The 26,576-nt window shown below is 39.0% G+C and overlaps 1 protein-coding gene and 2 pseudogenes across 1 annotated transcript; all 3 read left to right on the forward strand.

Moving 5' to 3' along the window:
* Window positions 1-1,872: 1,872 nt before the first annotated feature.
* On the forward strand, window positions 1,873-2,527 carry LOC140512132 (protein FAM3C-like; annotated as a pseudogene).
* Window positions 2,528-6,684: 4,157 nt separating this feature from the next.
* On the forward strand, window positions 6,685-8,727 carry LOC140510603 (ER degradation-enhancing alpha-mannosidase-like protein 1 pseudogene; annotated as a pseudogene).
* Window positions 8,728-10,885: 2,158 nt separating this feature from the next.
* Window positions 10,886-11,324, forward strand: LOC140510604 (U1 small nuclear ribonucleoprotein C-like). Its single transcript, XM_072619317.1, has one exon. The coding sequence runs from the start codon at window positions 10,908-10,910 to the stop codon at window positions 11,322-11,324; it is 417 nt and encodes a 138-aa protein (XP_072475418.1). The 5' UTR covers window positions 10,886-10,907.
* The last annotated feature ends 15,252 nt before the right edge of the window (window positions 11,325-26,576 follow it).

Here is a 26,576-nt window from a genome sequence, read left to right on the forward strand (position 1 = left end):
TTATAGTCTTATTTTTTTCCCTTTTTTGGGCATTTTCCCAGTCAGTTATTTGACTTTTGTATCCTTTTTTCAAGAGGAGAGTATATTCTGGGGACCTGAAATTTCACACCGCCTCCAAAGTGGCACAATCAAGCAACAGGAGTTTACTCCTCTCCTGGCCTGCACACTGGTCTGGGAGCATCCAAGAACATTTCTGCCTAGAATTTGTGGGTAGTAGAATTCCCTCTTCTTGCTCCTCCTTCTCACTCTAGGGCCCAGCTCATGGCTGAGATTCAGATCAGCTGATCAGTTCCTCCAAGGACTTTTTAGGCTGTGTGTTCCAACAACGGATGCTGCTACTTTAGTGGCTGCTGCTGGCAGGGACATATCTCTTTCCCTTTCCCAGATGAAACATCTTTCTCATTGGCTTTTGAAGCTTTCTTTGGTGCTTGTGGCTTGAGTGGTCTGAGAACTCTCTCTGCTGCGGAGGATTCCACCCCTGAGACCTGTTCTGCTCCTGTTCCTGCTGGTGCCAAGCAGCCAAGGGTGGGCTGGGCTCCATGGCCTGTACTCTTCTCTGTTCCACATATGATAGACCTTTCCTTTTGGCTTTCCAGGTTACCCTGGGCTGGAAATCTCTTTCACTCTGTCATTTTGTGGCTTCTGCTTCTCTAGGCTTTGTTTAGAGTCATTTTTAACAGGTATTTTATGGACTATGGGGGAAGAGCTAGAGTATGTGCATCTTTCTTTTCTGCCATCTTGGCTCCACTCAGACCAATAAATATTGTGATTATATCTTCTTTGTAAGAAAAGCTTCCTCATCTGCTTATATGTATATGCATATGTCTATATGTATATATTCATATATACATACATATATATGTACATGTACATATATGTGTATATACATACATACATAAATGGCATATATAAATATATGTACATACATATATATGATATAGAATGAAAAAATGTTTCCATAACTTCAGTCATATGCCATTTAATTATCACAGTGTCTGACAGTTTGGCACATCTCATGTTAACCTATTGATTTTTGAGATTATCTTGTTGCACTATCAGATGGTGTAATAGAACAAACTCACATTTCAGAATGTTGAGATCTTACTAATCTATTTTTTAGAAATCACGAGATATTATAGGAATTAATCATTGATACATTTGCCTTTTAAAAATTTATGAAATATTAAGACTCAAAGTTCAAAGTCACTAGTAATGGACAGGAGTTGTCTTTCATTAAGGCCTCTTCTTCTCTCATAAAACTTCTTCCCTGAGAAAGAAGAGGGTTTGGCATTGAAACAGTCGTATGAAAATGCCCAAAAAGTATATCTCCAGTGATTTGTTAGAATGACAAAAATGTTGATGAGGCCAAGAAAAGAATTTATAGCTGCAATATTGGTGATGCCACTGCTATATCACCATTTTGCAGGCAGATTCTAATCCTCCAGAGATGTGCTCCAATTTCATCCAAGGCTAATTCTCTAATTCGTTTTAAATCAAAGAACGTAATAGGCAGTCATAGATGTGTTTAATGACTAAATAATTATATATCACTCTTCCGCCCTAGTTCTGGGTCAATAGCACATTTCCTTAAGTGTGTGATACAACTGAACTTTCCCTTCTTCAAACATGGGTAGTAAAGAGGCACTTGCTTTTTCTGACCCAGATGGAACAGTTAAGAGTGCTTAGACAAGCCAGGGTGAAAGGGAAGAGTGAGTTACCTGGGGAGGAGAAGGATTGGTCGAGGTCGAGGCCTGTGACTTGTCACAGCCTTGGGCAGGACCAGACATGAGTAACTGTGGATGATGAATTTTTATTTAATGGAATTGTGCCATAGACTGAAAAAACATAAACAAGAGCACCACAGATACCATAATGTTGATGGTTGCTGTAGCAGTATTTCTACCGACATTTTATGCTATACTCAAGTATATGAAATAAAGTTATATTGAAATTTAGCAAATTTATTTGCAAGGTCAGCAATAGAGAGAGTTCATACAAAAATCCCTAGTTATAAATGTGGAATTTCAAAAGCTTGTCCAGAAAAGAACACTTTGTCTTCAAAATGTCAAGTACAGCACCAAATGTCGTAGGTTCCAAAATTTGTGTAGAAGACAATATTTTAATGAGAGGAGCAAAGAATAATGTTGGAAGAGGAATCAATTTTGCCTTGGTAAATGGAAAAGCAGGAGAAGCATTACACACTGAATATTTTGATATGTGGGGAGGAAATGTTGCACCATTTATTGAATTTCTTAAGTCTATTCAGCATGTAACCATAATTTTAATGGGAACATATGATGATGGAGCAACCAAACTCAATAATGAAGCAAGATTACTGATTGCTTCCTGGGGAAGTACAGCTATAGCTAACCTTAATTTTAGAGAAAACTGGGCCTTCTGTGGTGGAGAAGGTATCAATACAAAAAGCCTCTTTGAACAGCACTTAAAGAACAAGGACACCAACAAATATGAAGGATGACCAGAAGCTGTAGAAATGGAAGAATGCATCCACCAATAGCAAGATTGAACAATATGAAGAATGTTAGAGAAAATTACCTTCCTATTATTGATGGGAGTGCTATGACAGAGATATTGCCATGCAAATATTTTGAGAGCATAAGTCCATCTTTTCCGATATGAATTAGGATCCAATCTTTCAAATCAGGATTTTTTTATTGCTAACCTAAAGAGCTAACTTTGGGAACAGGTCCAACATAATGAACCTTTTCTTAGCTACTGTCTCTATAAAAGCACCGTATTCATATTGCATTATACAATCAAACAATAGGTTGTTTGCAGGAAACATATTTGAAACGAGGGGATACACACAGGGTAAAGGTAAAATGTTGGAGCAGAATATATAGTGCTTCAGCTGATGTAGAAAAAAAAATCAGAGGTAGCAATCCAAATCTCAGATAGAGCAAAAGTAAAAACAGATATAATCAAAGAGATAAGGAAAGAAACTATATCCTGCTAAAAGGCACCATGGATAAGGAAGTGATATATTTACTAAACATATATGTTCTGAGTGGTATAGAATCCAAATTCTTAGAGGAGAAGTTAAAGGAGTTACAGGAAGAAATAGACAGATAAACTATACCTCCCCCTCTCTGAGCTTGAAAAATCTAACCTCAAAATAAAGAAGAAAAAAGTTAAGGTGGTGAATAAAAATCTGGATAATGTAGATATGATAGCTCTCTGGAGAAAATTGAATGGGGATAGAAAGGAACATATCTTTTTCTCATTGGGACAGGGTGCATGTACAAAACTGGAAAATGTACGAGGGCACAAAATCTCACAATCCAGGGCAGAAAGGCAGAAATCCTCAATGCATCCTTCTCAGATCATAATGCAATAAAAATATATGTAAAAAAAAGGACGTGGAATGATAAACAAAACATAATTGGAAACCAAATAATCTAGTCCTAAAGAATGAGTGGATTAAACAAATCATACAAACAATTAACAACTTCATTCAACAGAATTACAATAATGATACAACTTACCAAATTCCTTGTAGGAGAGAAGGGGATAAGTGGGGTGGGGGGATGATAGAAAGGAAGGCAAATGGGAGGAGGAAGTAATTACAAGTATGTACTTTAGGGAGGAACAAGATCTAAAGAGAGAATAGAATGAATAGGGGGCGGGATAAGTTGAAGGGAAATATACTTAGTCCTTTACAACATGACTATTATGGAAGTCTTTAGCAAAACTACACATATATAGCCTACATTTAATTGCTTATCTTCTCAGTAGGGACAGGTGGGGTGAGAGGAAGGGAAAGAAGTTGGAACTCGAATGTTGAGAATTGTTTTTGCATTCAACTGGGAAATAAGCAATACAGGTAATGGGGTATAGAAATCTATCTTACCCTACAAGAAAAGAGAGAAAATGAGGATAAAGGAAGGAAGAGGTGTGACAGAAGGGAGGGCAGATTGGGGGAAGGGATAATCAGAATGCACAATGTTTTTGGGGGAGGGGAGAGATGGGTAGAAAATTTGAAACTCAAAATCTTGTGAAATGAATGTTGAAAACAAAAAATAAATTAAGTAAAACAAAGTATTATGATTATGGATTTTTCTTGTAGCAGTAACAAAAGAAATGGAATCCTAGGTGTGTCACTATTTGACATATAAATGAAAAATGCTCCTCCAAATCTCAAAATTGTACCTTTGACTCACAGAATAACAAAACCAAAAAGTCTCAGAAAGGAAATGTTATTGTGAATGGCAAGGATAATTAGTACCTGTAGAAGTATCTTGTGAAATAGTTCTAAGGGGAACTTTATTTCTTTTAATGCATTCATGAATAAAATAGAGAAAGAGGAGATCAATGAAATTGACATGCAGCTGAAAAAGCTAGAAAAAGAACAAATTGAAAATCTCCAAGTAAAAACGAAATTGGAACAACTGAAAAACAAAGGAGAGATTAACAAAATTGAAATGAAGAAAACTATTGAATCATTCAATAAAACTAAGAGTTAGTTTTAAGGAAAAAAAACAATAAAATTGATAAACCTTTATAAAATCTGATTAAAAAAAGAAAACCAAGTTACCCAGTATCAAAAATGAAAAGGGTGGACTAACCTCCAATGAGGAGGAAATTAAAACAATACTTAGAAATTACTTTGCCAGCCTGTATACCCATAAATTTGACAATCTTAATGAGATGGATGGTTATTTTAAAAATATAAATGGCCAAGATTAACAGAAGAGGAAGTTGAATACTTAAATAACCCCATCTCAGAAAAGAAATTGAAAATGTCATCAATGAACTCCTGAAGAAAAAATCTTCATGGCCAGATGGATTTACAAGTGAATTCTATCAAACATTTAAAGAACAGTTAATCCCAATACTCTGTAGACTATGTACAAAAATTGGGGAAGAGGGGGATTTACAAAATCCTTTATATGATACAAATATGGTTCTGACAAAAGGAAAACCCAAAAGAGAGAAAGAAAATTATAGACCACTTTCTCTAATGAATACATATGCAAAAATTTTAAATAGGATATTAGCAAAATGAATGCAGCAACTTATCACAAGAGCAATGCATTATGACCAGGTATAATTTATATGAGGAATGCAAGGATGCTACAATAATATGAAAAGTATCAGCGTTATTTATCATATCAACAACAAAACTAACAGAAACCATGATTGGGGCAGAGCTAACATGACAGAGTAGAAAGAGGCACCTAATCTACCTCTTTCCCCACAGCTCATAAAATACCTGTAAAAATTGACTAAACAAATTCTAGAGCAACACAATTCACAAAATGACAGAGTGAAAGAAATTTCCAAACCAAGGTAGCCTGGAAGGCCAATAGCAAAGGCCTATAGCATGAGGTGCAGAACGAAGTGCAGCCCACACAGCCCAGCCCAGCCTTGTGCATGAGTTGCCCATCAGAACAGGACTGGAGCAGGTGTCAGGGGCAGAATCCCTGGCAGCAACTATGGTTCCCAAATCCCTCAAACCACAAATTACAAGGAGAGTTTCAAAAGTCAGTGAGAAAGCTTTTTCACATGGGTGAGATGAGAGCAGGGTCCTCCCCTGTCCCCAGACCCAGGCAGTGGAGGCAACAGCAGCAGCATCCATATTTGGAGCCTTCCCTAAAGACCCTAGGTGAATTGAACCACTGATCTAAATCTCAGCTCTGAGTGATGGCCCTGGGGTGAAGAAGAGTGCTAATGTGTTGGAGGAGGTGGAGGCTCTGGAAAGGGAATCCAACTTCCAGATCCTGGGCAAAAAAGTTTTAGAAACTTCCAGACCAGAATGCAGGCTAGGAGAAGAGTAAACTTATCTCCCTTGATTGTGCCATCTTGGAGGAACTGAGAACTTACAGGTCACCAGAGTACACGCTCCTCTATCTTTGTTTTATTATTTTATTTGTTTTCAGTGTTCTACAATCACCTCTATGTAACTTACATTTTTTCCAACTCCCTTCCCTTCCTTTTCCTCTCCCCCCCCCTCCTTGAGATGGCATACAGTTTTATATAGGTTCTACACACACATTCCTATTAAATACATTTTCACCTTAGTCATATTGCATAGAAGAATTAAAATGAATGGGAGAAATCATACAACAAACCAAAACGTAATACAAAAGAAAATGATCTTTTATATTCTGCTATTGAATTCCATAGCTCTGTCTCTGGATGTGAAAGGCATTTAACCTCAAGACACCAATGAGAATTTTTTAAGTCCTTGCATTTCAAAGAAGTTCCAAGACTACCAGAAAAAATCCTCACACACTGAGGTAGTTGCTGTGTATACAGCTCTCCTGGTTCTACTCCTTTCACTCAGCATCAGTTCTTATAAGTCTTTCCAGGCCTCTCTGAAGTCTTCCTGTTCATCATTTCTTATATCAAACAGTATTCCATTGTATTCACATACCGCAGGGACCCTTTCCCATTTTTATGAGGATACAGTCCTAGAAGTGATACTGTTGGGTCAAAGGATATGCACATTTTTGTAGCTCTTTGGGAATAGTTCTAAATGGATCTTCAGGAGGGGAAGTGTGTGTGGGGCCCTTGGACGCGCAGGGGACGCAGCTCGAGGCTCGCTGGGCCTGCTCCCAGCTGCGTCCGTGACCCGCTCCCGCTCCTGCTCTGCCCACTCACTCGCTGGGCCAGCGGGGAGGCCTCGCGCTAGGGGAGAATGCCCGCCGAGCCCAGGTCACCATGCAATGGAAGTCGCTGGTTCTGGCTCCGCCTGCAAGGCGCCCTGTGGCTCACCTTCCGCCTGGGCCCCAGCCTGGGCTTCTACCAGCGCTTCCCACTCAGCTCGGGCTTCCAGCCCCTGAGGGGCCCAGAAGGCCGCGCCGAGGCCGCCTCCTGGCCGGGGGCGCAGAGGCTTGGGGGGCCGCGCCCGCGGCCGCCGGCTGCTCCGCAGGGGCTTCGCCCGAGCTTGACCCGGGGCCGCCGGGCGTGTGCCACGAGTCGTCCTGGGCTTCGCTGCTGGGCGGCCGGGCCGGGGAGAGTGGGGCGACTAGTACGAGCGGTGCTACAGCGGAGCCTTCCCCCAGCAGCTGCGGGCGCAGATGCGGGACCTGGCGCAGGGCATGTTCCTCTTTGGCTACGACAACTACTTGGCGCACGCCTTCCCGGAGGACGAGCTCAACCCCATCTACTGCCGGGGCCCGGGGCCGGACCATGGGGACCCTTCGAATGTGAACATCAACGATGTTCTGGGAAACTATTCATTAACCCTGGTTGATGCCTTGGATACACTGGTAATAATGGGAAATTCATCAGAGCTCCAGAAGGCAGTGAAATTAGTGATCAACACAGTTTCATTTGACAAAGATTCCACAGTCCAAGTCTTCGAGGCTACAATCAGGGTCCTTGGAAGCCTCCTTTCTACCCGTAGAATAATAACTGACTCCAAACAGCCCTTTGGTGACATGACAGTTAAGGATTATGATAATAAATTGTTGCATATGGCCCGGGATCTGGCGCTAAGATTGTTCCCTGCCTTTGAAAATACAAAAACTGGAATTCCCTATCCTCGGGTGAATCTCAAGAGTGGTGTCCCCCCTGACAGCAATAATGAGAAGTGTACAGCTAGCGCTGGCTCCTTGCTGGTGGAGTCTGGAATTCTTCGCTGGCTGCTGGGGCACTTGACTTTTGAGTGGGTGGCCAGGCGGGCATTGAAAGCCCTTTGGAATCTTCGCAGCCATGAAACCGGACTGCTAGGGAATGTTGTGAACATCCAGACAGGGCACTGGGTGGGAAAGCAGAGTGGCCTTGGTGCTGGGTTGGATTCCTTCTATGAGTACCTCTCGAAATCTTACATTCTCTTTGGAGAAGATGATGATCTAGAGATGTTTAATGCTGCCTATCGGAGTATTCAGAGCTATTTAAGAAGAGGCCGGGAAGCTTGTATTGAAGATGAAGGAGACCATCCACTCTATGTGAATGTGAATATGTTCAGTGGCCACCTGATGAATACCTGGATTGATTCTCTGCAGGCTTTTTTCCCTGGAGTGGAGGTATTAATAGGGGATGTGGAAGATGTCATTTGCCTTCACACCTTTTATTATGCCATCTGGAAGCGATATGTTGCCCTCCCAGAGCAATACAATTGGCAACTACAGGCCCCTGATGTCCTTTTTTACCCTCTGAGGCCAGAACTGGTGGAATCAACCTATCTCCTTTACCAGGCAACCAAGAATCCCTTTTACCTCCATGTAGGAATGGATATTCTTCAGAGTCTGGATAAGTATTAAAAAGTCAAATATGCTTATGCTACCTTACATCACGTCATGGACAAATCAAAAGAGAACCACATGGAAAGTTTCTTTCTGAGTGAGACCTGTAAATACTTGTATCTGTTGTTTGATGAAGAGAATCCAGTGCACCAATCTGGAAATAGATACATGTTTACTACTTAAGGACATAGCGTGTCTGTGGACAAACATCTTTGGAACTCTCCTTGGAAAAAATCCCTTTCAGAAGAGGGAGGGGAGCACCAGGAACAAAAACGTGTACCTAGACCCAAACCTTTGGATTTAAAAGTTATCAATTCAAGTCTAAATTGCAATCCTATTCCTGATGAGAGAAGGTATTCTCTCCCCCTCAAGAGTGTCTACATGAGACAGATTGATCAGATCGTCGGCCTGATTTGAGCTATCATCTTTCTTGGTGACGTTTCAACAAGCAAATACAGAGTTGTAAAAAAAGTGGAAGAAGGACTACAAAAGTCTGGCCATGAATAATGATGATGATGGCAGGTATGACCAGCAATGCTTTTCCTTTCTGTTCTTGCATTATTTTAATTATTCTCTCCAGGTCAAAACACAACCAAAATTGGTCCCCAATTAAGATTTGAAGTCAAGAATAGCTGATAGGTTGTCCCTTTACTGAATACAATCCATCACAGCAAAGCTGAAGTGACGACTCTGATTTTTCAGCAGACTGCTTGTGAAGGCCAGTAAAAAGGAGGGGCTGCTTCTCGTCATAGAGGCTGGCGCTGTCTCTTCACAGTGGAATTATGGTTAAGATCCCTCTGCAGAAGGGTTTACTGGGTTCACTTTTTTTGAAACAGCAATATTTTCTCTCGTGGGATAGTCAGACTGTCTCATAGGTCCCCAGTAATTCATTGTCCTAATTTTGGATTACATTTATTTTTAAAGAAAAGAAAATCCATCTTTTGCCATCAATATACCATGTAACCCTCACTAATCATTACTGCCATGTCTGATTTCTAACCAAAATAGCTTCTGAAGGATCACATCATGGAAATAAGAAATGACCTTGCTTTAAAAATGTAATGTAACATGAACTCTCCAGAAGAACTCCAGTAGTCCTGGAACTGTGGAGTAGAGCAGAAGTGCTCAATGCTTCTCCCAGGCTTTTCATGATTTCAATTGCTTCAATAGTTGTGATGCTTGTTGGCCATGCTTCTTGAACCTGATCATGTTTGGGTTAAATTCCACCCCCCCTTTTTTTTTTGGTTGTTCAGTTTCATATCTGTTTAATGGAGATGGGGAGAGAAAATGAGCAGGATGATACTCTTACATGGTTCGGCATTTTTCCTGCCCAAGTTTTCAGTTATTGCCTTATGGTGACTCAGTTATGGGTCACTGAAAATCTAAGCTGCTTTTCCTTTTTAGCAGGCTCAATTTGTGTTAGGATCTCATGGTGTCAGCATAGAACTAGGTAGGGCTGGAATAAAACAGTGAAAGAAAGGATAGATTGTTATTCTTAGGAATGACTTGTGGTGGTGGGGGTGGGAAAATGGACAGCATGGACCTTTCAAAATTTCATTGCAGGGAATTAAGTAACCAGGAAACTAGACTAATTTTTGGAGTGAAAATGTCCTCTTGTTGGAAAGAAACAAAAAACTCTGGTGGCAGTTTTTTTTCCTTCACGAATGGATTCAAACTTGTCATTAGTGAACTCAAACTAGAATTGAACTCTAATTGCTGATCTGAAAACAGACACAACGTGCTCCAGCCTTGTTTGATATTTCCTGCCTGGTCACTGCTGCCCACTTCAATTTTTTTTTTACCCTTTTTCCAAAACGAAGCAGATTGCTATGTAAACCCTCACATTTGTCAGCCAACTGAGGAATTTTTCATTCCTTTTTTTGGGGGGGTAGAGGTTAAGTTTTGTAAGTTTTAGAGGTTTAAGTTTTCTTAAATTAGATAAGATTCAACTCTTGGATATTTTTAATAATGTGATTCAGAAACCTGTCAGCTCATTTTAAAACTGATGGCTACTACATACAATATACTTTTTTAAAAAGGAGGAACATAAAAAAAAATAAAAATAAATTGTTCTTCAGAATATTTGGTTCAGCTTACAGCTTCACCAACAACGAATTAGTGTTCCAACTCTCCCACATCTTCTCCAACATTTACCATCTTCCTCTTTTGTGATGTTAGCCAATCTGATAGGTGTGATGTGGTATCTCAGAGTTGTTTTGGTTTGCATCTCTCCAATTAATAGTTATTTAGAGCATTTTTTCCATATGATAATAGATAGCTTTAATTTCTTCCTCTGGGGAAGTTGTTCAGCCATGGCCCTCACTCCCAAGAGCCAGCTAGGGGTGTTCTCTTGCTCATTCTCTCTTGCTCTCTCCCACCTCTCCCTCTCTCTCCCTCCCTCTCTCTCCCCTGCCTTGTCTCCTCCTCTCTTTCCCTTTCCCACCCACTGTCGATCAGGTACTTCAGGCAGTCGGCAGCCCTGTGCCCTCATCTTCTCAGTGCTCAGGTGCAGTCCACATTTTAGGATCCCTGCCAAGTTTCTGTCTGAAGAGCTGGGCCCCATTTTATCTGTCCAAGAAGGGCATCCTGAAGTTGGCTTTATATGTGAACAACCTGGTAAGAGATACAGTGAGGAAGCCAACCAGTCTCTTTTGAAGATATGTTGGCCAGAATAAGGTACAACTGTTCATCATCATGTCCAAGTTTTACTGTGATTACTGCGATACATACCTTACTCATGATTCTCCATCTGTGAGGAAAACACACTACAGTGGGAGGAAAGACAAGGAGAATGTGAGAGACTACTATCAGAAATGGATGGAAGAACAAGCTCAGTGTCTGACTGATAAAACAACCACTGCATTCCAGAAAGGAAAAATTCCTCCCAACTTTTTCTCTGTTCCTTCACTAAGAGGGCCTATGATCCCACCTCCTCACCTTAGCATGATGGGTCCCCCTTCTCCTGGAATGATGCCTGTCGGACTTCCTCCTGGCATGAGGATGTCCATGGGAGGCCATAGGCCTATGATGTCTGGCCCTCCAATGATGAGACCCGTTCGTCATCCCATGATGGTGCCCACTAGCCGACCAATGCCTAGACTAGACAGATAAAATGGAGAAAATTTAGGGAAACCCATTTCTCAGTTTTCTATTCTTTGTTCTATTTCACCAGAACATCATGGTGCTGAGTTTCAGACGTGAGTTCCCTGCGTCCCTTTCCCTTTTAAAATGTGGGTACTCTTTTTGGCACCATGGGGGGGGGGGGAGACAAGATGGCGGAGTGAAAGCAACGACTCACCTAAGCTCCTGGACAAATTCCTCTGGATACCTCTGAAAGGAGAATCTGACCAAACTTTGGAGGTGCGGAATCCAGTGGGTGACAGACTTTGACAGATTGGGAGGCCAGGTTAGACTGGAAGGTCCATGGGAAGGATCTGTTCCACTGGGGTGAGCTGCCAGCACACAACGCAGCGCAGTCAGCCCAGTGGGGCTTAAGGGACCTGAGAAGCCTGAGAGCGGTGGGCGGAGCCAGCAGAGCAGGAGACAAGCCAAACCTAGCGGGTGAGAGCAGCTGAGCGCCAGATACCAGCACAGCAGCTCCTGAGACCTTCAGCCTGAAGATTAAACTTCAGTAAGTCACCTACTTGAACTTCCGGGAGCCAGGATGGTGGAGTGATCAGTAAATGCTCTCTCCTCCCCCCCGATGACCATGAAAGAGCCATAAAATATTTCCCCAGAAAAATCCTGGATCAGCGGGAATAGCAGAAGGGGGCAAATAGTCTCATAACACCAGAGGCTGGGAAAATAGCAAAGGGGGATTCCTCCTACTGTGGCAGAGGCAATCTGGAAGGACAGAGGACCCAGGGCAGAGAAAATTCGCATGGAGAGCCAGGCAAGCCTCAGTGCTGGGAGAGGAGCCCAAGGAGGGGTGGGAACACGTATTAGCAACTAGGCGTGCCTCAGCCCTCCAGGGGAAAAGGAAAGACAATAGGGAAGCTGGGATCACCATCCCCTGAGCTAACATTTGCCTCAGTTCAGCTGAGGAGATCTCCTGTGACCAGACCACTCCTCCCACACAATTAAAAAGCTAACCCCACGGTTGATCTGGGAAACAAAAAACAAAAACGTGGTTTTAGCTTTTTCACAAATCAGCTCAACACAAAGTTCTGTACCTTCTGACTGAAAGAACCAGAAGCTACAACACTCAATCAACATCATGAACAGGAAAAAGCAGGTGAAAAGTGAAAAAACCGTAGAATATTTCTATGGGGAAAAGGACCACAACACAAACACCAAAGAGGTCAGACCTGAGACTGTACTTCCATCTGAAACTTCAGAAGGGACTATGAACTTCTCGCAAGCACAACCAGCTCTCCTGGAACAGCTGAAGAAGGAAATAGAAGAAAAACTGGCCAATGATTTTAAAATTATAAAAAAAGAATTCACTGATGAGAACATCATTTTGAAAAGGAAAATTGAAAAAATGGAAAAGAAAGTTCAAAAATTAGCTGGAGAAAATAATTTCCTAAAAGGAAGAGTTAATCAAATGGAAAAGGAAACCCAAAACCTAATTGGGAAAATTGATCAAATGGAAAAGGAAACACAAAACCTAACTAGGAAAACTGGTCGAATGGAAAAGGAAGTACAAAGATTAAATGGAGAAAGTAGCTCCTTAAAGGGAAAAATTGGTCAGATGGAAAAGGAGATGCAAAAGTTAACTGAAGAAAACAATACGATGAAGATTAGAATTGGGCAAGTAGAAACTAATGACTCAATGAGGCAACAAGAATCAGTCAAACAAAATCTAAAGAATGAAAAGACAGAAGAAAATGTAAGATATTTAACTGGAAAAACAACTGACCTGGAAATTAGATCCAGGAGAGAAAATTTAAGAATTATTGGCCTACCAGAAACCAATGATGAAGAAAAGAGTCTGTACAATATCTTCGAGGAAATCATCAAGGAAAACTGCCCAGAAGTACTAGACTCAGAGGGCAAAATAGTCATCGAAAGAATCCACCGTTCCCCTCCCGAAAGGGATTCAAACTCAAAATGCCAAGAAATATCGTTGCCAAATTCCAGAGCTATCAAGTGAAGGAGAAAATACTACAAGCAGCCAGAAAGAAACAATTCAAATTTCAAGGATATACAGTCAGGATCACACAGGACCTTGCAGCTTCTACATTAAAAGATCGAAAGAATTGGAACCCAATATTCTATAAGGCAAAGGAGTTGGGAATTCAACCAAGGATCAACTACCCAGCAAAGTTCAGCATAACATTTCAGGCAAGGAGAAAGTCATTCAACGAAATAAGGGATTTCCAGAGCTTCCTGACCAAAGCACCAGAACTCAACAGACAATTTGATCTTCAAATGCAGGTCTCGAGAGAATCATAAAAAGGTAAACAGGGGGGGAAAAAAAAAACAAAACTTGCTACTCAATTAGGGCAAACTGTTTACCTCCCTATAAGGGAAGATGATACCTGTTAATCTTGAGAACTGTGCAGCTATTATGATAAAAGGGATATACGTACAGGGAACGGGTATAAAGTAAATGATGTCATGTCAAAAATATGATTTAAGTATGAGAAGGGATTGTAATAGGAGGTGTGAAAAGGAGGAAGCAGAAAATGGCAAATTATATCACAGGAAGAAGTACAAAACTATAGTAGAGTGAAGGAGGGAAGGGAGATGAGCATTGTTTGAGAGGTACTCTAATATGATTTGTTTAAAGGAGGGAACAATAATCTTAAGTAGATAATCCTAAATAGCTCTATAGGTAGTAGGAGGAGAAGCGGGAAGAAAGGGGAGGGTGGCTAAAAGGGAGGGAAGAAGCAACAATAGTAAAGGGGAGTAAAAGGGAGGGGGGCTAAAAGAAGGAGGGGAAGGCTGCAGGAGGAGAGGGAGAAAAGTGAATACTATTGAGGAGGGGAAGGGAGACGGGAGAGCTAACAGCACAAATGGTGGGAAAGAGGATGGAGGGAAATACACAGATTGTAATCATAACTGTGAATGTGAATGGAATGAACTCTCCCATAAAATGGAGACGGATAGCAGAATGGATTAAAAGCCATAATCCAACAATATGCTGCTTACAAGAAACACATTTGAAACGGGGGGATACACATAGGATAAAGGTCAAACGATGGAGCAGAATATATTATACTTCAGCTCATGTAAGAAAGGCAGGAGTAGAAATCCTAATCTCAGACAAAGCAAAAGCAGAAATAGACCTAATCAAAAGAGATAAGGATGGAAACTATATCCTGCTAAAAGGCACCATAGACAATGAAGCAATATCATAACTAAACATGTATGATCCAAGTGGTATGGCATCCAAATTCTTAGAGGAGAGGTTGGGAGAGTTGAAGGAAGAAATTGACAGCAAAACTATACTAGTGGGGGACCTCAACCTCCCCCTCTCTGAACTCGATAAATCTAACCTCAGAATAAACAAGAAAGAGGCTAAGGAGGTAAATAAAACTCTGGATAAGGTAGATATGATAGAACTTTGGAGAAAATTAAATGGGAATAGAAAGGAATATACCTTTTTCTCAGCGGTACATGGAACATTTACAAAAATTGACCATGTACTAGGACATAAAAATCTCACAATCCAGTGCAGAAAGGTAGAGATAATCAATGCATCCTTCTCAGATCATAATGCATTAAAAATTACATGTAATAAAAGGCCATGGAAAGATAAGCAAAATTCAATTGGAAACCAAATAGTCTAATCCTAAAGAAGGGTTGTGTTAAAGAAGAAATCATAGAAACAATCAACAATTTCACTCAAGAGAATGACAATAGTGAGACAACATACCAAATCTTATGGGATACTGCAAAAGCAGTTATTAGGGGAAGTTTTATATCTCTGAATGCTTACATAATAAAATAGAGAAAGAAGAGATCAATGACTTTGGCTTGCAGTTGAATAAGCTAGAAAAAGAACAAATGGAAAATCCCCAAGTAAATACCAAAGTAGAAATACTGAAAACCAAAGGAGAGATTAATAAAATTGAAATTAAGATAACTATTGAATTAATAAATAAAACCAATAGTTGGTTTTATGAAAAAACTAATAAAATTGCTAAACCTTTGGTCAATCTGATTAAAGAAAAAGAAAGAAGAAAATCATATTACTAATATTAAAAATGAAAGGAGTGAACTCACCTCCAATGAGGAGGAAATTAAAACAATAATTAGAAACTACTTTGCCCAACTTTATGCCCACAAATTCGATAATCTAAACGAGATGGATGATTATTTAAAAAAAATACAAATTGCCCAGATTAACAGAAGAGGTAGTTGAATACTTAAACAACCCCATCTCAGAAAAAGAAATTGAACAAGCCATCAGTGGACTCCCTAGGAAAAAATCTCCAGGGCCAGATAGATTCACAAGTGAATTCTATCAAACATTTAAAGAACAGTTAATTCCAATACTATATAGATTATTTTTGAAAATTGAGGAAGAAGGAGTCCTTCCAGATTCTTTCTATGATACAAATATGGTTTTGATACCCAAACCAGGAAGAGACAAAACAGAGAAAGAAAATTATAGACCAATTTCCCTAATGAATATAGATGCAAAAATTTTAAATAAGATTTTAGCAAAATGAATACAGCATGTTATCACGAGATTAATACATTATGATCAGGTAGGATTCATACCAGAATTACAGGGCTGGTTCAATATTAGGAAAACTATTAGCATTATCGATCACATCAACAACAAAGCTAACAAAAACCACATGATTATCTCAATAGATGCAGAAAAAGCTTTTGACAAAATACAATACCCATTCCTACTAAAAACACTGGAGAACGTAGGAATAAAGGGAACTTTCCATAAAATAATAAGCAGTATCTATCTAAAACTTTCAGCTAGCATTATATGCAATGGTGATAAGCTAGATGCATTCGCAACAAGATCAGGGGTGAAACAAGGATGTCCATTATCACCATTATTATTCAATATGGTACTAGAAATGTTAGCTGTAACAATTAGACAAGATATAGATATTGAAGGAATAAGAACAGCTAAAGAAGAAACTAAGTTATCACTCTTTGCAGATGATATGATGATCTACTTAGAGAATCCCAGAGATTCAAGTAAAAAATTACTTGAAATGATAAACAACTTTGGCAAAGTTGCAGGTTACAAAATAAACCCACACAAATCTTCTGCATTCCTATATATTAGCAACAAAGTCCAACAGCAAGAGATAGAAAGAGAAATCCCATTTAATGCTAGGGTAGACAGTATAAAACACTTAGGAGTTTACCTGCCAAAACAAACCCAGGGATTATATGAACACAATTACAAGACACTTTTTGCACAAATAAAGTCAGATTTAAGTAAGTGGAAAAACATTAGTTTCTCATGGGTAGGTCGTGCTAATATAATAAAAATGACAATTCTACCTAAATTAATTTACTTATTTAGTGCTATACCAATTAAACTATCAGACAATTGTTTTCTAGAGCTTGATAAAATAATATCAAAATTCATTTGGAAAAACAAAAGGTCAATAATATCAAAGGGACTAATGAAAAGAAATGCTTGGGAAGGTGGCCTAGCGCTACTAGACCTCAAACTGTACTATACAGCAGCAATTATCAAAACCACTTGGTATTGGCTAAGAAACAGAGAGGTAGACAAGTGGAATAGGCTTGGCACTCAAGACGCAGTAGGCAAGGAATATGGCAAACTTCTGTTTCATAAACCCAAGGACCCCAGCTTCTGGGATAAGAACTCACTGTTTGACAAAAATTGCTGGGAAAACTGGATAACAGTGTGGCGGAAATTAGGCATAGACCCATACCTGACACCGTACACAAGAAAAAAGTCCAAATGGGTACATGATTTAGGTATAAAAATTCATACCATGAATAAACTGGAGAAGCAAGGAATAGTGTATTTATCAGATCTATGGAGAAGGGAAGAATTTTTTACTAAAGGATAGATAGAAAGCATTATGAAATGCAAAATGGATAACTTTGATTACATTAAACTGAGACGTTTTTGCACAACCAAACCCAATGCAACCAATATCTGGAGGGATGTAGTAAATTGGGAAAGAGTTTTTACAGCTAAGCTTGGGGATAAAGGCCTAATTTCTAGAATATATAGAGACCTGACTCAAATGTATAAGCATACAAGTCATTCCCCAAATGATAAATGGTCAAATTATATCAACAGGCAATTTTCAGAGGAAGAAATTAAAGATATCTATCATCATATGAAAAAATGCTCTAAATCACTTTTGATTAGAGAGATGCAAATCAAAACAACTCTGAGGTACCACATCATACCTATAAGATTGGCAAACATGACAGTACAAGAAAATGATAAATGCTGGAGAGGATGTGGGATAGTTGGAACACTAATTCATTGTTGGTGGAGCTGCGAGCACATCCAACCATTCTGGAGAGCAATTTGGAACTATGCCCAAAGGGCTACAAAAATGTGCATACCCTTTGACCCAGCAATATCGCTACTAGGACTGTATCCCCAAGAGATCATAAAAATGGGAAAGGGTCCCACATGTACAAAAATATTTGTAGCCGCACTCTTTGTAGTTGCCAAAAACTGGAAGTCAAGGGGATGTCCATCAATTGGGGAATGGCTGAATAAATTATGGTATATGAATGTAATGGAGTACTATTGTGCCATAAGAAATGATGGACAAGAAGACTTCAGAGAGGCCTGGAAGGACTTATATGACCTGATGCTGAGTGAAAGGAGCAGAACCAGGAGAACTTTGTGCACAGCAATGACCACAGTGTGCGAGAGTTTTTTCTGGTAGACTTGGAATTTCATAATAACGCAATAACTTCTTTAAAAAAAAAAATCCCATTGGTGGTTCTCTAAGGCAAAATGCCTTCCACACTCAGAGAAAGAAATATGGAAGTCATTCGCAAAATGTAGCAGATCATGTTTGTGTATGTGTATGTTTTTGTGTATCATGTTTTGATTTGTTATATGATTTCTTTCATTTATTTTAATCTGACTACATAGCATGACTATAGTGAAAATATACTCATTAGGAAAGTATACGTAGAACCTATACAGAATTGTATGCAGTGGTGGGGAGGGAGGGGGGTAGCGGGGGGTAGGTGTGGAGCAGATAAAATCCCAATCGTATGGCAGTGATTGTTAAACATTAAAAAATAATAAAAAATAAAAAAAATAAAAAAAGAAATAAACAAAATGTGGGCACTCTTTTACATCACTGTCACTTTCCCATGGTCTCCCACTCCCCCATTTTATCCCTCCCACCCCTGTGATAAATAAGGACAACAAAAAAAAAAGGTCAATATTTTTGGATGTATCTAAAATTTATTCCTCTTTCTGCACCTAAAATTTAACATCTCTCTGTCAAAGGAAAGGAAACATACTTTACCAATCTTCTGAAGCCACAGTTGTATAATGCATTGATAAGGGTTTTAAAGTCTATCAGCCTTGTGTTCCTTTATATTGTGGTTATTGTGTAAATTGTTTTCTTTTGTTTGCTTACTTTCCCTCTCCCATTAGTTACATACAAGCCTTTCCAAATTTCTCTGACTTCTTCATACACATTGCTTGTAGCACAGTGATAGTCCATTGTGTTCATATCCCGTATATTCATTTGATGTTTCTCAGCTGATGAGTAGTTTGCCTGTAGTTCCTTGCTACTACAAAAAGAGCTGCTATAAGTATTTTTGTGTATATGGGACCTTTCCCCTCTCACTTTGCCCTTCTTGGGTTATATGCCAATAGTGGTAGCACAGAGTCAGAGATATGTGTGTTTTAGTGACCTTTTAGAGTAATTCCAAATTATTTTTCAGAACTGTTTGACATGAAGAGTGCATTAATGTGCCTGTCTTTCCACAGTCTTTCAAAATTTGGCCATTTTCATCATGTCATCTTTCTCAATCTCATGAGTATAAAGTGAAGCTTCAGAATTGTTTTTAATTCACATTGTGTTTATGGAGTTAGAGCATTTTGTCAGGATTACTGCTAGCTTGAAGTTTTTCTTTTTGGAAACTGCCCCAGCGGTACTTTCTAAACATGTAAGAAGACTTCCTACTTCCTGTCAAAGAAGAAACAATTTTAAAAAGTAAGAGTGGAGCAGAAATGCAGCTTTTATTTTCATTGTGGCATATAAAAATAAAAAGTATGGACTGTTTAAACAGAAATTCTTCCTCTGGAAACTGCCTGTTTATATCCTTTGACCATTTATCACTTTGAGAATGACTTTTATTCTTGTACATTTGACTCAGTTCTCTATGTATCTTACAAATTAGCCCTTTATCACAGACACTAGTTGCAAAAATTCTTTCCCAGTTATCTGCTTCCCTCCTAATCTTGGTTGCATTGTGTTCCTTTCTGAAAAACACTTTTTGATTTAAAGTAATCAAAACTATCCATTTTCTACTACATAATATTTTCTATCTCTTCTTTAATCAAAAATTCTTCCTTCTCCATAAATTTGATAAATACTCTTCCCCCCCAAAAAAAAATGCTGAAGAAATTAACACCTTTAAAAATAGATTAACTCAAATGGCAAAAGAGGCCCAAAAAGCCAGTGAGGAAAAGAATACTTTATAGAGAAAAATTTGCCAAATGGAAAAGGAGATTCAAAAGCTCTTTGAAGAAAACAGTTCTTTAAAAATTAGAATGGAAAAGATGGAAGCAAATGCCTTTATGAGAAATCAAGAAATTACAAAACAAAACCAAAAGAATGAAAACATTGAAGACAATTTGAAATATCTCATTAAAAAAACAAAACAAAACAGAGTGGAGTAGAAAGATACACATGTGCTACCTCCAAAACCACAGCACATAAATTACCTGTAAAGAAGAACTCCCAACAAGTTCTGGAGCAGCAGAAGCCACAGAATAACAGACTGGAGGAGATTACTGTTACAGAGATACCTGAAAAAGTGACCCGAAAGGTCCCTGGCACACAGGACCCAGAGCAGAGCCCAGTCCTGCCTTGGCCAAGCAGCACTGAGGGGAGCGGAACCAAGCAGGCTTCAGGGACAGAGTCTCCAGCTGCTGCACAATTCCCTCCACCCACAAGCTGCAAAGGTCAGTGAGAGAGTCTTTTTGGCTGGCGAGAAGGGAGTGGGGTGTCCCCGTGATTTAGGTCCCCTCAGGAGACAGCAGTGGAGGTGGCAGTGGACAGTGACTCACAAAGCAGGCAGGAGCTTGGATCCATTGTTGAAGGTCTGTGCATAAACCCCTGGAAGGAGATGAGCCCTGTGAGGCAGCCCTGACCTCACCTGAGCAACTGATCTTAATCTCACACTGAATAGCAGCCCCACCCGCTTTGAAAGCCCTGAGGCTGGGAAGCAACATTTGAATCTGAGACCCCAAGTGCTGGCTGGGAGGATCTGGAGGTGAGGTGGGTGTGAAGAGGAAGCTCAGAAGTCAAGTCACTGGCTGGGAAAATGCCCAGAAAAGGGGGAAAAAATAAGATCATAGAAGGTTACTTTCTTGGTGAACAGATATCTCCTGCCTTCCTTTCAGGTGAGGAAGAACAATGCTCACCATCTGGGAAAGAGATAAACGTCAAGGCTTCTGTATCCCAAACAGACAAAATAAATATTCCATGGGCTCAGGCCATGGCAGAGCTCAAAAAGGATTTTGAAAATCAAGTTAGAGAGGTGGAGGAAAAACTGGGAAGAGAAATGAGAGAGATGCAAGAAAAGCATGAAAATCAGGTCAACATTTTGCTAAAGGAGATGCACAAAAATGCTGAAGAAAATAACACCTTGAAAAATAGGCTAACTCGATTGGCAAAAGAGGTCAAAAAAGCCAACGAGGAGAAGAATGTTTTAAAAAGCAGAATTAGCCAAATGGAAAAGGAGGTTCGAAAGCTCACTGAAAAAAATAAGAGTTCTTGCAAAATTAGAATGCATCACATGGAGGCTAATGACTTTAGGAGAAACCAAGAAATCACAAAACAAAACAAAAAAAAGAATGAAAAAATGGAAGATAATGTGAAATATCTCATGGGAAAAACAACTGACCTGGAAAATAGATCCAGGAGCGACAATTTAAAAATTATGGGACTACCTCAAAGACGTGATGAGAAAAAGAGCCTAGACATCATCTTTCATGAAATTATCAAGGAAAACTGCCCTGAAATTTTAGAACCAGAGGGCAAAATAAATATTCAAGGAATCCACAGAACACTGCCTGAAAGAGATCCAAAAAGAGAAACTCCTAGGAACATTGTGGCCAAATTCCAGAGTTCCCAGGTCAAGGAGAAAATATTGCAAGCAGCTAGAAAGAAACAATTCAAGTATTGTGGAAATACAATCAGGATAACACAAGTTCTGGCAGCTCCTACATTAAGGGATCGAAGGGCATGGAATAGGATATTCCAGAGTTCAAAGGAACTAGGACTAAAACCAAGAATCACCTACCCATCAAAACTGAGTATAGTACTTTATGAGAAAAAAATTGCCTTTCAATGAAATCGAGGACTTTCAAGCATTCTTGATTGAAAAAAAACAGAGTTGAAAAGAAAATTTGACTTTCAAATACAAGAATGAAGAGAAGCATGAAAAGGTAAACAGCAAAGAGAAGTCATAAGGAACTTACTAAAGTTGAGCTGTTTCCATTCCTATAGGGAAAGACAATATTTGTATCTCTTGAAACTTTTCAATATCTGGGTAGTAGGTGGGATCACACACACACACACACATACACACACACACAGAGCACACAGTGAATTGAATAGGATGGGATCATATCTTTAAAAAATGAAGTTAAGGGGTGAGAGAGAAATATATTGGGAGGAGAAAGGGAGAGATAGAATGGGGCAAATTGTCTCTCATAAAAGAGGCAATCATAAGACTGTTTAGTGGAGGGAAAAAGAGGGGAGGTGAGAGAAAAACATGAAGTTTACTCTCATCACATTCCACTAAAGGAAGGAATAAAATGCACACTCATTTTGGTATGAAAACCTATCTTACAATACAGGAAAGTGGGGGAGAAGGGGATAAGTAGGATGGCAGGGATGATGGAAGGGAGGGCAATGGGAGGAGGGAGCAATTTCAAGTCAACACTCTTGGGGAGGGACAGGATCAAAAGAGAGAATAGAAGCAATGTGGGGCAGGATAGGATGGAGGGAAATATAGTCAGTCTTACACAGCACGACTATTATGGAAGTCATTTGCAAAACTACACAGATATGGCCTATATTGAATTCCTTGCTTTCCAAAGGGAATGGGTGGGGAGGGAGGGATGAAGAGAAGTTGGAACTCAAAGATTTAGGAACAGCTGTTGAGTATTGTTCTTGCATACAACTAGGAAATAAATACAGGCAATGGGGTATAGAAAGTCATCTGGCCGTACAAGACAAAAGAGAAGATGGGGACAAGGGAAGGGAGGTATGATGGAAGAGAGGGCAGACTGGTGATCGGGGCAATTAGAATGCTTGGTGTTTTGGGATGGGGGAGGGGACAGATGGGCAGAAAATTTGGAACCCAAAATTTTGTGAAAATGAATGTTAAAAGTTAAATAAATTAATTAATTTAATAATAATAATAATAATAATAATAATAATAGTAATAAACAGCTGCCATGGAAAATAGATCCAGGAGAGAAAATTTAAAAATTTTGGAACTTTCTGAAAGCCATGATAAAAAAAGAGTTTAGGTATTATCTTTCATGGAATTATCAAGAAAAACTGCCCTGATATTATGAAACCAGAGGGTAAAATATATACTGAAAGAATTCACCAATGAACTCCTGAAAGTGATTTGAGAAGAAAAATTCCAAAGAATGATTTAGCCAAATTCCATAGTTCCCAGGTCAAGGAGAAAATATTGCAAGCATCTGGAAAGAAACAGTTCAAGTACTGTGGAAATACAATCAGGATAGCACAAGATATGGCACCTCCTACATTAAGGGATCAAAGTATGTGGATGATGATATTCCAGCAGTCAAAGGAAGTAGGATTAAAACTAAGAATCACCTGCCCAGCAAAAATGAGTATAATACTTCAAGAGAAAAATTGGTCATTCAATGAAAAAGAGGACATTCAGGCATTCTTGATGAAAAGACCAGAGCAGAATAGAAAATTTGACTTTCAAACAGAAGAATCAAGAGAAGCATAAAAAAAGTAAGCAGGAAAGAGAATTCATAAGGGAATTACTATAGTTGAAATTTTTGCATTCCTACATGGAAAGATAATATTTTGTAACTCTTGAAACTTTTTCAGTATTTGGGTACTTGGAAGGATTACACACACACACACTCACACACACACATATGCACGTGTGTGTGTGTGTGTTTTAGTGTGTATATACAGATGGCACAGAGTGAATTGAATAGGAAGGGGACATATCCAGAAAATAAAATTAAGGACTCGAGAAGAATATATTGAGAGGAGAAAGGGAGAAATGGAATGGGGCAAATTGTCTCTCATAAAAAAAGGCATGAAAAGACTATTTCAAAGGTGGGAAAACGGGGAAGTGAGAGGGAAAAAGTGAAGCTTACTCTCATCACATTTGGAGTAAGGATGGAATAACATACACACTCAATTTGGTATGAAAATCTATCTTACACTACAGGAAAGTAGGGGAGAAGGGGACAAGTGTGGTGGGGGGATGATAGAAATGAGGGCTAATGAAAGGAGGGAGGTAATTAAAAGTTGAGGCTTTTGTGGATGGATAAGATCACAAGAGAAAACGGAATAAATGGGAGGGAGTAGAATAGCATGGAAGGCTATACAGTTAGTCTTTCACAACGTGACTATTATGGAAGTTTATAGTTTATTGCTTGCCTTCTCAGTGGGGGTGGGTGGGGAGGGAGGAAGAGCAAACAGTTGGAACTCAAAGTTTTAGGAACGAATATTGAGAACTGTTGTTCCATGTATCTGGGAAATAAGAAATGCAAGTAATAGGGTATAGAAATTTAACTTGCCCTACAAGAAAAAAAGAGAAGATAGGGATAAGGAAAGGGAGTGGTGTGATTGAAGGGAAGGTAGATTTGGGGAAGGGATAATTAGAATATACGGTGTTTTCTGCTGGGGAGAGGGAAGAGATGGGGAGAAAAACTTGAAACTCAAAATCTTATGGAAATGAACGTTGAAAACTAAAAATAAATCAGTAAATTGGGGAAAAAAGAATTTTAAAAAAACAAAGATATGCAAAATGAAACAAAAATTCAGCATGAGACATACATTGTTTTGGACATCAACAATGAAGGAATTTGTTATGCTAGTCTGCAAAATATTTTTACAAGGGTTTTTTGGGGGTTTTTTTGTTTTGTTTTGCTTTGTTATTCTTTTAACAATTGGGGGAGAGGAGTGAGAGAAAATAGATATTTATTCATTGGAAAAATTACATTTTTAAAAGAAAATTTAGTAGTATTAAGACATGAAAGGAAAAAGAAACAAAATTAAAGTAATGCAATTATGTCCTTCAGAAACAGTCAGAACTGGAGAATTCCACCATCCAAAAGGAATCTCTATTCAATTTAAACTCTGTTTGATTGCTTCCATCGCTTATGGCATGAGTCTCCTTATTATACCTTATCTAATATATTTGATGAGTGAGATCATCCAACAAAGTTTTCTTTACTATTATATCCTTCAAGAAATCTTGTGTAATTTTGGTGTCTATATGGGAGACACCTCATTGAAAGAGAAGGAAACATTTCGCTGCATTGAATAAAATGCTTCTTTCATATAATCAGCAAGCAACAAGCATTGTAACATCCCATATTCTCACCATTTTTTAGTAAGTTGTCTGTTTGTAAAATGTGGAATATTATCTGTGAAAACCTGCCTATTACTCATTAACATCCTCATTGAAAGTGCCTTTGATTTGTACCTAAATTACTCCCCCTCACATTTATATGTCTGTATGGAAGCATACAGGTGATTAATTGTTGACTTTTCTCAATCACCTTTCAATACTGAAAGTTCTAGATTTTAAAAATATAAACAAGAAAATAAAATTAATGTAGCTATTTTAAAAGACAATTAGGTACAGTAGTTTGCATATAATTCTGGAGGTAATGGGGAGGCATTTGGAGGCTTTTGTATTGCTTCTTTTGATATGTGTGTGTGTGCGTGTGTGTGTGTGTGTGTGTGTGTGTGTGTGTGTGTTTTACTTTTTTTTCCAGCTGGAACCAACTGTTAATAAACTGATAAACTATTTGGCAACTGAACAAGTGGCTTTTGAAGTATAGGACTTGAGGGACCTCAGTCACAATATTAAAAAAAATACACAAATCAAGAGTAAGAAAACCATATGAAATACGAAATTCAGGAACTCCAGAAGGGATAAGAACTAATGAATTGAAGGAACTTGTGGCATGTGCAGCTTTTAATGTGTAGGCACCAACAATTTGAATTCACAAGATTTTTCTTCCTCTAGATGTTTTCCTTGATAATTGGTACTCTACCTTTGTCCCATTTTAAGTTTCTGCTGTCCTCATGAGCCTGCCACAACCCATAAGGAATATAACATATCTGGAAAAGATTCCATCTATCTTTATGCCTAGTTTGACTTATCTTTCTTTTCTCTTTATCCCTGAAAAATCCATCATATCTGCATTGTTTGCTGTTGGGTTGCTGTTACTTTCAACCCACTTATATACACCACATACCCTTACTGACACAATATTTCTGACAATCCCTACCCATAGTGTCTTTCATTTTAAACACCACACTCACAATCAGTTGAGCCCTGACAGAGAAGTATTGAAGTTATTTTACACTTTCCTAATTCCACTGAACTCATAGTCTTTATATGGATGCAACAATATGGAATAGTACTTTCAGAATAAGAGCAGAACTTTCATATAGTCCACTTCAAGACCATCAGTTCACATGTGGGGAAACTGAGGCTAAGAGAGCTTAAATAACTAGACTAGTGTCACACAGGTAGTGACAGAAGCAGGATTTGATCTTCTGTCTTCTGACTCCTTAAGCCAATGTATGTTCTACTGCATCATATTGCCTTTCTAAATCCCACAGCTTTTATTCAAAGCTCATCCTTGAACCCCATCTCTTTGCAGTATTTGACACTACCAGCTATCCTTTTCATCTTAGAAACTCTCTCCTCACTTGCCTTTCAATAATATATACTTGTAATGCACTAGTGATAGAGTTGTGAACCAGTCCAGCCATTTGGGAGAAGAATGTGAAACTATGCAAAAGAACTATAAATTGGCATAACGTTTGACTCAGCAATATTATTATGGGGTACATATTTCTAATAGATCAAAGAGAAATGAAACGGACACCTAAGTACAAAAATATTTATAACAACTCTTCCATAACAAACATATACCATATTCACCCTTTCTAAAATTGATGGCTATCTCTTTCCATCTCAGTTTCAAAGTCT

The sequence above is a fragment of the Notamacropus eugenii genome, chromosome 6 (assembly GCF_028372415.1).
Source record: "Notamacropus eugenii isolate mMacEug1 chromosome 6, mMacEug1.pri_v2, whole genome shotgun sequence".
Classification (NCBI taxonomy): domain Eukaryota; kingdom Metazoa; phylum Chordata; class Mammalia; order Diprotodontia; family Macropodidae; genus Notamacropus; species Notamacropus eugenii.

What these genes read in the sequence shown, in the direction of transcription:
- LOC140510604 (XM_072619317.1), top strand. Translation starts at nt 10,908, where the DNA reads ATGTCCAAGTTTTACTGTGATTACTGCGATACATACCTTACTCATGAT.